The 17,336-nt window shown below is 39.2% G+C and overlaps 2 protein-coding genes across 11 annotated transcripts in view; one reads left to right on the top strand and one right to left on the bottom strand.

The window, feature by feature from the left end:
- The window catches only part of LOC105078787 (recQ-mediated genome instability protein 1-like), a 345,845-nt gene extending 345,595 nt beyond the window's left edge, over positions 1 to 250 (bottom strand). For 2 of the 4 annotated variants that reach the window (XR_012506739.1, XM_074363100.1), the window contains exon 1: positions 109 to 243. The gene's annotated coding sequence lies outside the window, so the exon portion shown is untranslated. Of the gene's footprint in view, positions 1 to 2 lie in introns of all 4 variants that reach the window. The other 2 variants (XR_012506735.1, XM_074363101.1) reach the window with 2 other exon arrangements.
- A 97-nt stretch (positions 251 to 347) lies between these two features.
- On the top strand, positions 348 to 12,680 carry HNRNPK (heterogeneous nuclear ribonucleoprotein K). 7 transcript variants are annotated; one of them, XM_010967422.3, is made up of 17 exons: positions 349 to 488; positions 2,494 to 2,571; positions 2,679 to 2,763; positions 3,163 to 3,260; positions 3,919 to 3,975; positions 5,452 to 5,495; positions 6,373 to 6,445; positions 6,961 to 7,032; positions 7,534 to 7,647; positions 8,001 to 8,129; positions 8,751 to 9,058; positions 9,192 to 9,246; positions 9,593 to 9,676; positions 9,980 to 9,995; positions 10,072 to 10,154; positions 10,539 to 10,708; positions 11,423 to 12,680. In XM_010967422.3, the coding sequence occupies exons 3-17, from the start codon at positions 2,706 to 2,708 to the stop codon at positions 11,454 to 11,456; spliced, it is 1,395 nt and encodes a 464-aa protein (XP_010965724.1). In that variant the 5' UTR covers positions 349 to 488; positions 2,494 to 2,571; positions 2,679 to 2,705; the 3' UTR covers positions 11,457 to 12,680. The 7 variants fall into 7 exon arrangements, with proteins under 7 accessions (XP_010965729.1, XP_074219203.1, XP_010965724.1 ...); XM_010967425.3 differs by having other exon boundaries at positions 11,483 to 12,680; XM_010967423.3 differs by lacking the exon at positions 349 to 488 and adding an exon at positions 710 to 846.
- Positions 12,681 to 17,336: the final 4,656 nt, after the last annotated feature.

Genomic DNA, 17,336 nt, shown 5'->3' on the forward strand with positions numbered 1-17,336 from the left:
ACCGGCGCGCAGCTCGCCCCGCAGCCCGAGCGGGAGATGGGCACCGGGGAGGGAGAGAAGCGAATGTGGACTGTGGAAACGGGGCATTCGTCTGGGCCTAGCACCGACCTGGGCGTCCCGCCTTCCCCTCGCGCAACAGCGGTTCCCTGGCGGCGCGACTGTGAGACCAGGAACCGCCACGGCGGGCGCCCTAACTCGTTTCGCTCCTTCCCGCCCGATTTGCCGCGCGCTCACGCCCCTCCTCCCAATCCAGAAAACTCCTCCGGGCCCTGAGGACGCCCCTTCCCCGCCCCCTCCTTGTGCGCGTGAACGAGACAACTTTCAGTTCTCGCGAGAGGTTTCCCCTCCCTCCCCCCCGCTAGTGAGTGCGCGAACGAGAAAGGAGGAGGGCGCTCCAGGCGAAAGCACTGCGGACGCCATTATCCTCTGTTTCTCTGCTGCACCAACCTCGACGTCTTGCCTACGTCCCGCTGGTTTGTGGCCTATAGGTAATTAGGGTTATTGGGGCTTGAGTAGTATGGGTTCGGGTAGGGGTTTGGCCTCCCTAAAGGCTGCGTTGACTTTTTCCAAGCCCGGGTTTCTCGGGCCCTTAGCGGCCTTACAGCCTAAAGGGAGGCGCCGGTGGGGGGCGGGGTCGTCCCCTCCTCCGGCGCCTTGATTGATGCTGCGTTGGGCCAATCGCTTCGCCCTCGCGCCACCGGTAAAGCCGGGGCAGCCAATCGGGCACGGCGGCGGGGTAGGCGAGCGCGGGGAGGCGGGGGACGGTGGTGGGGGCCTGCGCTCGTTCTCTGTCTAGCTGTGACCGGCTGAGGCGGCGCGTCGGCATAGGGGCTGTAGCTTCGCCCGGTGAGGAGTGGGGCTGGGCGGACTGCGCGTGGGGGCGAGGGCTCGAGGCCCGTTTCTCCGCCTGAGGGAGGCGTTTGGGGGCTGCTTGGGGGTTGGCCGATTCTGGGAGGGAACGTTGCCGAGGTTCCCCTCCCCCACCTCCGCCATTTCCCTAGCGTAGATCCGCAGTCCGCCTTGTGGTACTAGAGGCTTCGGGAAGTGGCGAGGCTTCTGCCGGTAGGACGAGTTGTAGTATTGGGAGCTAGGCCTCTTGTGTAGGAAGGAGGGGGGGCCGGCGGGCGGGCCCCGAGAGCGGTGGACCACGCTGCCGTTCTCTTTGTGTGGGTCCCGCCGCACTCGGACTCCCCCGGCCGGGAGCGGGCGCGGGCGAGCTGGGACGGCCGGGCTGCCTCCGTTGCTTTGTCTCTCCCGCGGTGGGGGAGGGTGCGGGGGATGAGATCGCGGGACCGCGTGGTGGGTGGGGGAGGGGGTCCGCACTCGGCTCCGCCTAGTAGCACGTAGTCGCCATTACGCGGGCCGCCATTTCCTGTCGTCTCCGGGTGAGGAGAGGTGCGGCGCTGGTGCTCTCGCCGCGGGAGCTTGTTCAGCTCCAGATACTCGGCTGTGGCGGATCCCGGTATGGGGTGTTGGGGAGAGGAGGGCATGTTGGCTCCGGGCTGGTCGCGCACGTACTTCGTGGTTTTCGCGGCCCGAGAGATGGTGACTGAAGGACCTGAAGAATAGGTTATCCTTAGAAACAGCCTATTTGTCTTGAAACTATCCGGATCTGCCACCACACCTCAGTATTTAACTGAGTGGTGTGCCAGAAGGTTAGCGTTTCAGTTAGTCATTAGAGTGGTTTAGAGACAAACATTAGGGAAGAGTGGGAGGCATAAATACTGGCATGACTTTTAGCGCTAAGCTGTTGAGCTATTTATTATTCTTTTTCTATAGGGACCACATGTAGCCTCCTACTAGTCCCGAGGTGGGGGGAGCTAAAAGGCTGTTTGCAGGACTATCACCACTCTGGTATTGCAGGTATAACTGTCAGGGTATACTGGGTTTTTTTTAACGTAATTTAAAATATCCCGCTAGTGACACTATTGGTGTTCAAGGGCTCTGTTGGAGAGTCGAGTGGTACTGGTAGTTAGAGCTGCGCTATCAGCTTTGCAGATTTATTCCTTCAGTGGATAGACCCGACGGTTGGCTATACCTAGAATTTGCCTTTATACCCGTAAACTGTAAAGAGTTAAGAGAATGTTGTTTCAAGTCACAAGTAGAAACGAAAACCCCATAGCGATTTAAAATTCCAATATAAACATTTTGTTACCTTTTCATAAATTTATACTTTCGGGAGCAACTTGGACTTAAATGCCTCACATGTGTCTGGTCTTCTATGTATATGTATCATATAAAATAACCAGTTGCTGTGGTTGGATTTGATCCAATGGCTAAAAATTAGTGATTGTCCTTTTACCGAAAAAAATCAATTATGGTCCTTTGGTTTGTGTTCTTGTGTTTTAAGGTAGTCATTTGGAAGTTTAAGACCCTAAAACCAAGGAACAAGTTTTTAAAATAGCTCTTTTGTTTGTTGTGTTCAAATGGGTGTTCATTAGTATTCAGTAATAACCGAAAAAAAACAAAACTGATTTGTGTTGGTTTTTATAGGCTACTGCAGGACTAGGGTGTCAGTTGGTCCCGCCCAGAACACTTTGAGTTCTGCTCTGCAAGGATATATAATAACTGGTATGTTCTAGAAGCAGAGTCTTTTCTTGCCTTTTTTTAATATTTAGTGAGATGTATAGATTATTTTCCAATAAGCCAAACGTACTAGCCTTTCTATTTTTCAACAGATTGGTGTGTCCATTTAATACGAGAAAATGGAAACGGAACAGCCAGAGGAAACCTTTCCCAACACCGAAACCAATGGTGAATTTGGTGAGAAGACATTTTAACAACTTTATACATTTTCTGTACTGTTAATTTTGGTATTTGTTCAATTTGGGATCCCGGTCAGTTACATCCTAGCCTTTATTTAGGAACTAGAACTAACTCATTTGCATCATTAACTGTAAACTTGATTTTAAAAAAGACAGTATATAATAAAAATCTTTTTCTAGTATTTTGAAATTTCTAATCTTTGGAACTGTTTGGTAACAGTATCTTGTGTTTTAGAAAAATGTTACTGGAAGGGAGCATGCTTTGTATTATACTTAAAAGTCCAAAAATTAGCAACAAATCTCTTAAAACAGAAAGAAGTTACTTTTAAATGTGGTTAAAGGTGCCTTTCTTGAAGATGCTGGTGCTTCCTTTGAAATCTGAACTGTTAATTTCTAGGTAAACGCCCTGCCGAAGATATGGAAGAGGAACAAGCTTTTAAAAGATCGAGAAACACTGATGAGATGGTTGAATTACGCATTCTGCTTCAGAGCAAGGTATAAATTTTATTTTTGAAAATTTGAAACTGGTTCTTTCTCAAGTAGGAATTAAGTTCTGATTGGGCCCTCTGGGAAGCCTTCAAATTTGGTCTACACACAGGCTGCGGAATCTAAAAGATTTCTGTGGTTCTTTCTGAACAGACTTTCTAGGCCATGACTTATTTTGCTAACAATTAAAATAAAAACCCTAAACCTAACCATTGCACAGGTCAAACTAGGAGATGGGTGTGGGTAATCCTTAAAGCATTAGTGGATTAAAGGTTATATCTTGATTACATTGTGGATTCTTTGGTTGGCAGCTTATCTGACTATCTCATAATGTGAAGGTACCTACTAACAAGTATATAAGTTACTATTTTACAAAGGTACTGTAAAATTAGATCCAGTGCTTAAGTTTTATCTGAGTGTATTTCTGGCATTCTGAATAGTTCTAAGCTGTCCTGGGGTTTAGTCCTCAAAGCGCGTAAACTTAATTTTTGTTAACCTGATGTTATGAGATCCCCAAATAGATTTTCAGCCTTATTACTCCCAAAAAAAGAGAAGATTAGAGTTGTGTGGGGTTTGTTTGATTGGTTTTGGCTAAAGCTTATGAGCATAGGGAAACTTAATTTTAGGAAAAGATAAAATAAGTGTCTTCTCTCATTATTTTCTCCAGAATGCTGGGGCAGTGATTGGGAAAGGAGGCAAGAATATTAAGGCTCTCCGTACAGACGTAAGTATTAAAGAGTTTAAACTACTACACAGGCAGCTTCAGTTTATGTGTTTGTAGTTTAAAGATGAGCGTCATAGAAATCATTTAATAGTCTAGATACAAGCCTTTTATAATAATTGATTACATAGATGATTTCAGGGTTTGCCATTCCTGATTTAACAAAGCCCAGACAGTTCGATTTGGGGGGTGTATCTGTATTAAACCTCTCTTCACTTTCTAATTAACTTTCCACCAAATTATTCACTTAAAAGCAAGATAACATCTTAATTAGAAATAACAATGGTATAAAAAAAACCCTTAATTGCATCATTTCCCATGTGTGAATCAAATACAGTATTACTGAAAACCATTGCAGGTGGCTGATTTAGCTCCGAAATTTTTATTTCCCTTATTTTTTTTTTCAACTTGTCCATCTGTTCTTTAACAGCTTACACATGGAGCACAAAGAAATTGAGGTTGCATGGTTTAAATATGGATAAAAAACAGAGTAGGCATTTTGTAACTGGGAAACAGTTTGTCAATGCTAATGATTTGAGTCTTCATATTTTATAGTGGGTTGACTCTTGTGATTAGACACAGTAAATGTTAGTATCACCAGAAGTGAGCTTATTTGTAGGACTTGGTTACACCACAATTCCTAAATTTTTTTTCTCATGTACACACTCTTGATGTTTTCTTGCTAAAGTTGAGGCAAATGATAGCTTTGTGTTGAATATTGATTTGATAGTATTTCATTTCTCTCTTGGTCGCAGATCTCTGTATGTTCTTCTTGATTTTACTGTAAACTGAACTTGAAAATTTGTTTAAATTTTACAAACTTACCTGTTAGCATCTAGGAGTGCGTTTTAAACTTCCAGGAAACCAAAATAACTAGTCTTTTAAGAGCTAGGGTTTTTGGTGGTGTGGGAATTTTTGTTTTGTCTTTTATAAACCTCTTTCCTCTTAATCCAGATGTTCTATATAATTATCTGGGTTATTAATTTCCCCATTTTCCTCAAGAATTTGAGTCATGACAGGTTTTGTGTCTACCCTCATGAGCCAGCCTGCTACTGAAACATCGTTTGTTTTTTTTAAAAAAAAAAAAAGCTAGTTACCATCATTAAAGGTCCTTAAATGTTAAGCCACAGTCAGATATAGAGAAGTCCATTATTGTGTTAGTCTTCAGAACAACTTAAGCTTGTTTCATTAATTGAGAGTATGAGTATAGTTTGTATTAAATTAAAATTTATTGCTTTTCCCCCTTTTCCCTCTCCTTGTTTTTTTGGCCATATATCTCCGTTGCCCATGTACTGGATCGACTTACCCCTGCGTTGCCCACCATGACGTTGGCCCATCCGCCCCTGAACGCCCATGTGAAAACCCTGGTTGGCTATGCCCAAAAATGTGCTCGTTGCCAAACGGGTACCATACTTGACAACTTCTGATTGAATGCCCATGCCCAATGCCAACATCCACGAACGCCAATGACCAATGCAGTACAATGCCAGTGTTTCAGTCCCAGACAGCAGTGGCCCCGAGCGGTATGTCCCAACAGTTTATGCCTCACTGCCTGAATAGAAAGAGAGAAATGTATTTTATTACCTGCCTTTTATATAATTAAATAGTATCCCCTTTAGACGGTGTATTGTTTTTCAAGTTTCTGTCTTATTTTCCCCATTAAGTCTTTTTGTCACTGAACTTTTACCGTGAGTTGCCCACCCAAACGATCCACTAATTTTATTTCGATGGAAGGAGCACAGCTTCAAGTGTTGCATATTTGCTGCATTGTAAATCAAATTGTTACCGAAATAGTCTCTCGCTCTGTCTTTGTGGCCCACCTTGCTTCCCAACATTGCCTGTTCATAATTTTTTCTGATGAAATGCTAACTCTGGTTCACTTTCCTTCACTTCTCATTTGTGTTGTCTTTGTTTTGTCTCGCATTTGTATTTGTTTTCTTGCAGAGCCCATTAGTGATCTAATTTCTAACTGGTATCCATAACCTTACTCCAAATACAATGTTCACCACTTGCATATTCCCCACTTTGCCTAAGAGAAGGTGTGCCAGTTTTACCAATGTAACAGCGAGGGTATCCTTAATTAACTTAGTGGTGGCGGGGAACAGAAATATTCAACTCTGCTTCAGTTCTGGTCAATTTATTGCCCACTTAATCTGAGCCCTTCCAAGAGCCCATTCTCTCTGTCTCTCTGCAAGTCTCCTAATATTGTTACCATGTTTGTATTGGGCATAAAACAAAATGCATGTGAACAATGTATAAATAGGCTACTTTAAATGGGGAGTATTAAATAATTGTATGTTACTTCTCTGTAGAAGTTTGTATGACTACTGATGATGAACACAAAACTCATTTTTCTTTTCCACCTTTTTTGTACTATCTGCTATTTGTGATGTTTGACAGCATATTGAGTATCAGTGCTGATATTGAAACAATTGGAGAAATTCTGAAGAAAATCATCCCTACCTTGGAAGAGGTAGGCTCATTTTTTTAATGTATTTGGCAATTGGGGGGTGTTTAAGGATGTTTTAAAGGGGCATAATGGGAGAGATGGGGAGACAATGGGTATAATAGTTTTGTAGCAGCAATGTCTTAATCCTTTGCTGTGTAATGTTGAGGAATATATTGTACCTATATTATTTGTTTTAAAAAATGTAGTCTGGCCACTCTGGAGTAGATAGGAACTACCTGTGGTCATGCATTCTCATGGGTTTAGGGTATATTTTATGGGCTTTAGTTTTAGAGGAGGTTTTAAGTTAGAATATTGACTGGGACTGTGTTGGAAAGGATGACTCTAGTTTGAGAACTTTTCAATTCTATGCCATTGTTTACTAGATATATAGAGAAAAGCCTTGTACGTTGATTTTTAGCCTAGTTTCTTGTTACTTAGTGACAGTTGTGAAATATGTTGTAGTAGCTTTACCAATATATGCGACAATAGCCTGATCACACTAGACACTTAACCTATTACTCTTATTTTTCTACTTTCAGGGCCTGCAGTTGCCATCACCCACTGCAACCAGCCAGCTCCCGCTCGAATCTGATGCTGTGGAATGCTTAAATGTATGTCATAGTGCCATTGAACCCCACTGAAGTATGGAGCCTGGCCCATAGGATCAATTTTATTTTCAACATAGTGTACTTTTCCCATCTCTATAGAAAAAGGCTTAAAAACATGATAAATTAATGGTCTTACAACTCACTGTTGACCCTGCTCCATGCTGCAGTGGGAATTAACTACATTTGCAAAGTGCTTTGCAGTCATTTTTATTATGGTGTTATTTGAATGTTAATAATAATTTTGTGGTAACAGCGACATGCTAAATGGCTGCAGTGTGGGTATGGTGTTGCAGGACCTGAAAATAAAATAGTTTTTTAAGGTGGTGCAGAATGTCCTTTTTGGGCCTGGCTATTGAGGATAATAAGCACATAACTGGTAAAGTTATTGAAATATAAATTCAGGTTGCTCACTGCAACAGTATATTGTTATGCTTATAGCAGATAAGTGTCTATTCATGGGGTATCTTGATTTGAGTCTAAAATTTTATAATTCTCCCTCTGCAGTACCAACACTATAAAGGAAGCGACTTTGACTGCGAGTTGAGACTGTTGATTCATCAGAGTCTGGCAGGAGGAATTATTGGGGTCAAAGGTGCTAAAATCAAAGAACTTCGAGAGGTAAAAAGCATTGTTTTTTTTCCGCTGTGTTACTGGAAAATAGTTTTTCTGTATAGATTTGGTTTGGTGGGCTTCTCACTCCCTCCCCCCTTTGAGTTTCTTCCCCTAAGATTCCTCATCACTTCCATATTTAACTAGATTGCTAATCGAAATATAACCCAAAAAACCTGGCCACGCTAGAGAAGTTATTTTGCCAAAATTTTTGTGTCTTTGCAAAGTCCTGTCCCTTACTTAACAAGGTTTTTTGTGAGGGGAATTACTGAAACATAAATGTAAATTTACCTGAACCTGGGGTTTTTCGGTGCATTTGTTTTTTCTGATTGACTAATGCTGCTTTTGTGAACTTATTACAGAACACTCAGACAACGATCAAGCTTTTCCAGGAATGCTGTCCTCAGTCCACTGACAGAGTTGTTCTTATTGGAGGAAAACCTGATAGGGTTGTAGAGTGCATAAAGATCATCCTTGATCTTATATCAGAGGTACCTTCAGAACACTTCATTTATATTTAATTTCATAAAACATGTTTTATTCAAGAGTAGTTTCAAAACATTGAGGCAAATAGATTTTGTTTATCCCTTCCCTAACAGTTTTCTATCACTCTGCTTTTGCTATCACTTTAAATTAAAAATACTAGAGGAGAATCTGGAGGGTGGATTTTTTTTAATGTTAGGTGAGATAATTTTAATAGCTTTTGGTCCTTGAAATGAAGTTTCTATGGTTCTATAGTGCTACACTGCACAGCTTCCCAAGTGCTGTGCCTCACTATAGGTTACAGGCTTATCCAGGATACTGATCCCCTCAGGGTGGTCAGAGCTTCGTAATTCCCCGTTGTGAAATGTGAAAGAGGTTTTGTGGTCTCTTAAGATCTAAGGGTAAAATCAAGCTATTAATCTTAACCTCACAAGCACTAAGACTTGGTTTTTTTGTTTGGGGCTCACCAAAAATAGTACATTTTTAAAATTCTTCCTATTATCTTTGCCTATTCCTGTCCTGGTGTCAAGTACCTCAAATAAAAGGATGTGAAATGTTTTGTTAACAAGAAGGCTAATATGAACCAAGGCTCTTTTTTAATCTATAATCTTGCTGTATTTTTGTTTCAGTCTCCTATCAAAGGACGTGCTCAGCCTTATGATCCCAATTTTTATGATGAAACTTACGATTATGGTGGTTTTACAATGATGTTTGATGACCGCCGTGGACGTCCAGTGGGATTTCCCATGCGAGGAAGAGGTGGCTTTGACAGAATGCCTCCTGGTCGGGGTGGGCGTCCCATGCCTCCATCTAGAAGAGATTATGATGATATGAGCCCTCGTCGAGGACCTCCTCCACCTCCTCCTGGACGAGGTGGCCGGGGTGGTAGCAGAGCTCGGAATCTTCCTCTTCCTCCACCACCACCACCTAGAGGAGGGTAAGTTTCTTTCACTCGCATTATTAACATAGGTAAAGCTATACTTCAGAGGTGAAGGGGGTACTTTTTTTTTTTGTTTGATGTAAGTGACATGTAAAGAAGCTGAGATTACAAGTGTTATGCTTGCTTGCAGAGATCTGATGGCCTATGACAGAAGAGGAAGACCTGGAGACCGTTATGATGGCATGGTAAGACCTTTGATATGTCAAATACAGCATCTGTATGAGAGCTAAAAGGGGTCTTAAAGTCAGGTAGTTAGCATTTTTTGTTGAAGATACTATTAACTGAAGACTTCCACAAGCGGACTTTTTTTTAGGTAGCTACTTAAGGTGTTTTTTTTTTGTTTTTTTTTTTTGTTTTTTTTTTTTGCTGGAATATTAAGGCTATTGATCCATCTTTGTTTCCTCCCAAATTTGTGGGTTTTGCCAATTTATGTATTTTATAAAGATATGAAATAGAAATTGGTCATAAAAAATATAGTGTCCTTGACGAATAGAGACAGGCTCATGTTAATAGTTTAATCTTTTAACACAGGTTGGTTTCAGTGCTGATGAAACTTGGGACTCTGCAATAGATACATGGAGCCCATCAGAGTGGCAGATGGCTTATGAACCACAGGTTGAGTATCATGGGTGTTTGCATTCTTGTCAGTAACAGCTTTAAGATGCTTGCTTATTCATCAATTAGGTGTTTTATTTACCCATATGTAATGTTTTTGTTTCTTGGAAGGCTGTGTACCTGTATGGTTTCTTTCCCTAAGGATTGTCTTCTGAAATTTATTTAACTAGGGAGGATATGGGAGGCTTTGGTATCCTAAACTGAGGGGTTTTAGGGATGTTAAAATACCTGAAGTTTTGAGGCAAAATAATCTTTTTTTTCCTGTTTTTTTTTTGTTTTGTTTTGTTTTTTTGTTTGTTTTAGGGTGGCTCTGGATATGGTAAGTTTTCTCCTTTGTGAAATCAAACATTATTTCATGCTTTCTAAATGAACTTAATGCTCATTATTTAAATCAGATTATTCCTATGCAGGGGGTCGTGGCTCATATGGTGATCTTGGTGGACCTATTATTACTACACAAGTAACTATTCCCAAAGATGTAAGTATCTTTAATATTACAAAGGGTATTTAATGAGTCATTTTAAGTTCCCTGACTTTAAGTAAAAGGTTTTAACAAAAATATTCCATTTTAGGATTAAAATTATGTTTTAAGGACTTCAGTGAGGTATTCTGCAGTTTGAGTCTTGTCAAATGATACTCAGTACTATTAAAAGCAGTTACAAGGGTTCTGAGCCCTTGATTCTTTCATGAAAGGAAATGGTGGTTAGTGTTGTAAATACATTATAATCCAAATCTACACATTAATAAAACAAAGTCAATAAGTTGTACAAAGTTAATGCTCTTTATGGTCACTGAAAATACAAAATAATACAGATATTTTTGAAAGTATGTCATAAACACTTGTTTCTAAAAATCTTTTCAGTTGGCTGGATCTATTATTGGCAAAGGTGGTCAGCGGATTAAACAAATCCGTCATGAGTCAGGAGCTTCGATCAAAATTGATGAGCCTTTAGAAGGGTCCGAAGATCGGATCATTACCATTACAGGAACACAGGACCAGATACAGAATGCACAGTATTTGCTGCAGAACAGGTCAGTTTGAGTTTAGCTTTATGTTAGCCTACACATACTAAAACTTTAAAAAGCTTTTCTTCTCAACTAATTTTTCTTTTAGAAGCCATGGTGTCTCAACCTTTTGGGGACCTAACTTCTAAACATTCTAATAGCTTTGCTTCAGTTTTCTTCTTTCTTACTAAAAACGAAGACATTCAATACTAATCTTGCTGGAAGAAGCCTTAACCAAGCAAACTTCTCATTTCTCTGGTGAAAACTGCTGCCAGAACCACTTGTTATAAATTATACAGAGCCTGTAGAAAATATAGAAGATTTCAGTGGATGTTGGTCTAGTTCTGTGTGGAAGACTAGTGATTTTGTTGTTTTTAGATAACTAAATCGACAACAAATCACAGTCTGCCATATGGCACAGGCCATGCCTCTACAGGACAAATGATTGGTGCAGTAAAATGCAGCATTTCACACCTTAACTGGCATTTCTTTGTCTTTTCTACCAAATATTAACAACTTTTGGTTTTCTTAATTCTGTTCTACTAATGTCTGATTTACTATTAATCTTTTTTTCTTGAATTTTACATTGCTCTATTTCATATTTGCTAATGTTTTAATTCTTATTTCTAATTGTGTAATGGACATAATTATCGGTTTAATTTAGCATTGAAATTGTCTTAATGTTGATTAAGATGTTACAAACAAATTCTAATTCGTACTTTTTTTTCTTTTCTTTTATAGTGTGAAGCAGTATGCAGATGTTGAAGGATTCTAATGCAAGATATTTTTTCTTTTTTATAGTGTGAAGCAGTATTCTGGAAAGTTTTTCTAAGACTAGTGAAGAACTGAAGGAGTCCTGCATCTTTTTTTTTTTATCTGCTTCTGTTTAAAAAGCCAACATTCCTCTGCTTCATAGGTGTTCTGCATTTGAGGTGTAGTGAAATCTTTGCTGTTCACCAGATGTAATGTTTTAGTTCCTTTCAAACAGGGTTGGGGGGTGGGGGAGGGTGTGCAAAAACTAACATTGAAATTTTGAAACAGCAGCAGAGTGAGTGAATTTTAATTTTTGTTCGTTGTTGGTGGTTAAAAAAAAAATTCCCCCCATGTAATTATTGTGAACACTTTGCTTTGTGGTCACTGTAACATTTGGGGGTGGGGGACAGGGAGGAAAAGTAACAATAGTCCATATGTCCCTGGCATCTATTTCAGAGCAGTGTGCAGAATGTAATGCTCTTTTGTAAGAAACGTTTTATGATTTTTAAAATAAATTTAGTGAACCTATTTTTTGGTGGTCATTTTTTTTTTAAGATGGTCATTTTTCAAATGGCTGAATTCCCCCAACCGGCCTCCAAACTATAAACACTAAGTTTGATTTTCAGTCTTCTGTTGGATATAAATAAGTGCATCTCCTCTAGGACATAGGCAAAATATCTTGACAAAGTCAGTTCTGGTGATTTCTTGATGGTTTGAAAGTCCATTACTTGGGAGGAAATTCCACCACACATTCATGCTTACAATAAGCTGGGTATTCTTGTTTGTTTGTTTTTACAAATGCTTGCCCCTGCTCTGCAACAGTTTTCTGTTAGTAATTGTGAAAACCAAGGGGGAGCAGTACAGGTGGAGTAGTGGTATAAGTATATACCAAACAGCAGCAAGTATTAATCAGAATAATACTTGGTTATGGAAGTGACTGATGCTAAACAAATTCTGATTATTTTTTATTAGATAATTTTACCTATAGACTTAAACTGTCAGCTTGCTAGTGTCTTATTAGTTAAACTTTGTAAAATATATATATATTCTTGTTTTTCCATTGTATGCAAATTGAAAGAAAAAGATGTACCATTTCTATGTTGTATGTTGGATTATGTAGGAAATGTTTGTGAACAATTCAAAAAAGATGAAAAAAATTCCTGTGGATGTTTTCTGTAGTATCTTGGCATTTGTATTAATAGTTAGAAGTTCACTTCCAAATAAATAAAACTCCTATAATGCTAGATTTGATGTGTGCCCAATTTGAACAAGGGTTGATTGACACCTGTAAAATTTGTTAAAACGTTCCTCTTACAAGGAAATACAGTAATCTTACATTATATATTTTTTGTGTGAAGTGTTTTTCTAGCATTTTTAAATAGATTTGGTACTATTGGTAAATTTAAAATTCCAGTAGTTGGGCTCTTTTAATTTCTTAAAGGGTAACAGCATAAAGAGCTGAGTCATTCCAATTCTACAAGTCCTTCTTAACTTTGATACACTGTTTTTTAGGTTTCTGTCTTAAAAATAGCCCTACTGTGTTGTAAGAATATTTACATACAGTGTTTTTTTCCCCTGATTTTTGGCTTATAAATCCCTAAAATGCTACCTGTTAGCCTCCAACTGCCCAGAAAGCATGGGAACAACCCAACAATTAAATAGACAGGGATTCGTGGATGCAGTTTTGCTTTAAGTTTAGAAAAGAGACTTGTGTACGACAGAATGTGAAATATGGGCAGTTTCAAGATTTGTGTATGATAAAAAAAAATGAGAAAACAGTTTATGTGAAATATGTATGGGCAGTACATTTAAATATGCCATTTAAAGTGACAAACTTAAATGATACCTTTTTTAGTTTTGGGGAGGGGAATTGAGTGTTCTCTTGATAAATGAAATAAATGGTACCACAACATCACTTAAAATACCTGTGATAAGGCTTCCCCAAAGGTGAAATTAGCCTGAATTACTCTTGGGTGTTACCTTCCCTCTTGAGTAGTTTAAGTATGGTAAGTTTGGGTTGCTTGGGGTAGTACAGCCTACTCAGATTGAAATGAGCCCTTCCTCTAGAGAAAGTTTACACCAGTAATGATGTTTTAGTCAGATTGTTAAACCTGCTGGAAGAAAGCATCCCTGTAGAGAACACTGGCTTTCAGAGCTTCCACTCGCCTTCCAAAAATCAGTTATGTTAATAAACTACTAGCAGAAAGTATTCTCATTTTTGCCTTTAAAAAATGAGACCTTGAACCCAAGAACCTAATGAAAAATAGACTGGAGAATATTTGACATTGGCACGTTGGGTATACAGCTTGGGAGGGGGAGAGGCCCTTTTCATTACCACTGTTACTGGTAAATGGTGTTTGAATATAGGCTGGAAATTTGAGTTACATTGAGAATATTCTCAGAGAAGTAAAACAAGCTTAAAATGGACTTAAATGGAGTGTTGAATCAATTTTGTAAGAAGCAACTAAGGACTAGGCTGGTGTGAAGTTTTAAAGTGTTTTAGCCTACATTTGAAAATTATTAACAAAATGCCAACAGACATGTTGGAAACCAGGTTGCACCAAAATTTTTTCAGGAATGAAAAGGAATTTAAATTTTTGTGTACTATTCAACTTTTAATCGTTTGCATAATGAAACTGATAATAAACTATTGAGTGATCAAGTAGTTACTCCTGATAACTGATACCACTGGAATACAGAGACTGGATCTTACAGGGAAATGAACATAGTAGTTTTTTTCAATATTCAGTGGTTTTATCTCAAAATGCCTTGTTAGTACTCAAAATGGGGTTACTGTTCCACAAATGGTAAGTTGTGATTTGCTTAAGACTTGCTAAAGAGGCCTGCATTTAAAATTTTCTCTTTAGACCAGTGGAAAGTTTTCTGGTCATAAAGTTAGATTTTCTAAACGTTAGATGCCATCAAAAATTTTTTGGAAAGGACTCTTGATGACTAGATGTAAATTAGCTATTTGGGAAGCATTATCAGTGTTTCTCAAAACTATTTGAAGTACGTTCAAAATTAACTGCAGTTTAAGATGGACCACACCTCAGCTCAACTGAGTCACAGTCTACGTAGAGAGGTGCCAGGAATCTGCGTGTTTAACAAATTCCTCCAATTAATAGTTTTAAGTTAAATGTTTACAGCTACGTGTAGTAAGAAACACAAGTTTCTGTATCTTTTCATTAACTCATCAAATACGTATTTAGTTCCTGAAGTGTACAAGAACAGTGGTAAGCCCCACAGAGGTAGTTGTTAGCAAAAAGTACTTGGGGAGAATCCAGTAACTTGATAGTAAGGAAAAACAGTACTGTGGGATGTGTTTAAGAAAGCAGAAACTGGTGTGTGTATGTGTATAGATTGACAAGCATGTTGCTTGAGGCAAAACTTCAGTTAAACTAGGAAAATCCCATTGTGTTGACCTAAACTACTGCCCTCTGCTCCTCTTGGCAGATGAAAAAAATGAAGACATCAGGGCTTGTATACACATATGAACATTTACGCAAGCCAGGCCTCAGCACTTCCAGTTGGAAGAAGCCTGACTGAGGAAAAGAAGGGAATGCCCAGATACTTAATGCCCAGGCAGTTATACATTTGTGTATATTTAAAATGTGGAGCTAATCTGCTGAGTTGAGGTGATTGTGCAAACACAACTGGAAAAAGATGCAAATGTTCTATGGGGTGGTTCACCTGTTTGCCAGCTGAGCAACAGGCACTAGCAACGGTATTGGGGTAAAATGTTAGCACCAGCTATCCAATGACATCAAAACTTTCTAGCCACCTCACTTTTTGCCCAGAACCCGTAAGAATTTCCTATCCTCCCTCAACAGCTCTCCCCGTTTCACTCCCCTAACCCTAGACCTGTGATTGTGAAGGAAATTATTTCAGTCACCAAAACCTCACACTTCAAATCCTTTCATTTTCCCCATTCAAACATCATGTCCTTTTTTTCCTAGAAGTCTTTCTACCTTTAAGGACAGTCTTCATTAGAAGGAAAGGGCCACCTTGTTCACTTAGTTCAAAAACTCTATAGAGTAAGAGAGAAGAGTATATGATAGCTGCTTATCACACCAAAAGCGGTAGAAGTCATTTTGATAGTAATAAAAGATTTGGCAGGAAAGTAGTAGAAAGTGCCAGCTAGGTCCCTCAGAGACGTCTCTAGGGTTCAGTGCAAGTGAGGAATGATTAGTAAGAGCAGAAACTCCAGATATGTTGACTAGGAAGCCAAAAGCAGTATGTTTAATATATAAAGTTACATGTTTATCTGTTAGTTATGCTATTGAACTAAAATTCTGTTAAACTCCCTTATCCTTCGTTCACTTGACTGTTGGTCTGACCGGAGTGATGCTGTGAGTTCTGGAAGGTCTTTGCTGAAGAGTCTTTTCCCCTATTTATCCATTGTCAGTATTTTACGTTGAACGTGAAGAACATTAAAATCCTAAAACCTCTAAAAAAAAAAAAAAAAAAAAAAAAAAAGGACGAGAGATAGGAGAACTTCCTCTCCTTTCTCCACAAACGGCTCTGAGGCAATTTCTTAACAGTCTGTCCTGTGTGGTGTAGTCTGTGCCAGCGCTGTTACACGGTGATGAGCTGTGTCTCTTTGAGACCCACCAAGAAGCAGTAGCCAGCACAGATACTATATCCCCTTATGTTACTTGCTAACTGAAACTTCTCTTTTCCTTTCCCTGTCAGTGCCCTCAGATTGCACCTTACAGGTAAACATTAATCCCTGCCTCATGTTGTCAAGAAAAATATTCCTTTGTATCTGTTTATTTTTGCACTTTTTAAAAGCAGATTTTTACATGTTATTGTGTATCCCCTCCCTGCCCTTTTTTTTTTTTTTCCTGCACTGCAGTCTAAGATGAATGATCTACTGCCGACTGGCACCAATTCTCCAAATCAAAGTGCACTGTGGAATAACAAAAAAACAAAAATAACAAAGTGTGATCCTCTTTAATAGAAGATACAGCAGGCAATCTGTCTACCTCTGTTTCCAAGGAATAAAATTACTAGAAGGGTTGCTGCTCCTCTTCAACATAACTGGGTTTTTTGTTTGAGTTTTATTGAGATATAATTGACATATAGCACTGTATAAGTTTAAGATGTACAGCGTAATAATTTGATTACATACATCATGAAATGATTATCACATTAAGTTTAGTGAATATCCATGATCCCATATGGTACAAAATTAAATAGGAAAAAACTGCCTTCCTCCAGTTACCCTCTTTCCACCTCATCCTTCCACATATTTGAATCTTCAGTTCTGGAGATTTCTTTAACTAGTCTGTTTTTGGGCAACAACCCCTTGCTTGATGATTTCTAGAATCCATTCCACAGACAGCTCAGCTCCAGCTTGTAGCAACCTTGAGCTAAAGGTGATTACCAGATCAATACTCTGTATTATATCCTGAAGTGAAGATCAAAACTGTTCAAAGAGCTCTCATTTGTAAAGCAGGGCATATACCAAGTTTGGATCATAGTGAAGAGAATTTGTCAAGCAAGAACTGATTCTCTCTAACATTATTCAAATCACTCCTTTGATGACATTTAAGTCTTGTTTGGAATCTGGTAAAGGAATATCATTGGAACTCAGCAAATCTCTCAAGGACTGTGGTTTGTTTCAGAGTTTTGTTGTGTTTTTTAGAGAGCAAGGAAAATAGATTACTGGTTTACATATAACTCAGGAACAGCTAGATGAAAGAGATGCACAGGGCAAGGTATGTGGGAAGGGGCCCAGAGCTCTCCTGCTCCCCTATTATGTTACTTTCCCCAAATCTCACCAACCTAGAAGCTCCATACTATTTTTATAATACTTAGTTCTTCCTCCTAAGTAGGAAATATTAATGTTAATTTCACTAAAAACAAACTATGGTTCAAAAAATCCTAACTTTTTTTTTTA

The sequence above is a fragment of the Camelus bactrianus genome, chromosome 4 (assembly GCF_048773025.1).
Source record: "Camelus bactrianus isolate YW-2024 breed Bactrian camel chromosome 4, ASM4877302v1, whole genome shotgun sequence".
Lineage (NCBI taxonomy): Eukaryota > Metazoa > Chordata > Mammalia > Artiodactyla > Camelidae > Camelus > Camelus bactrianus.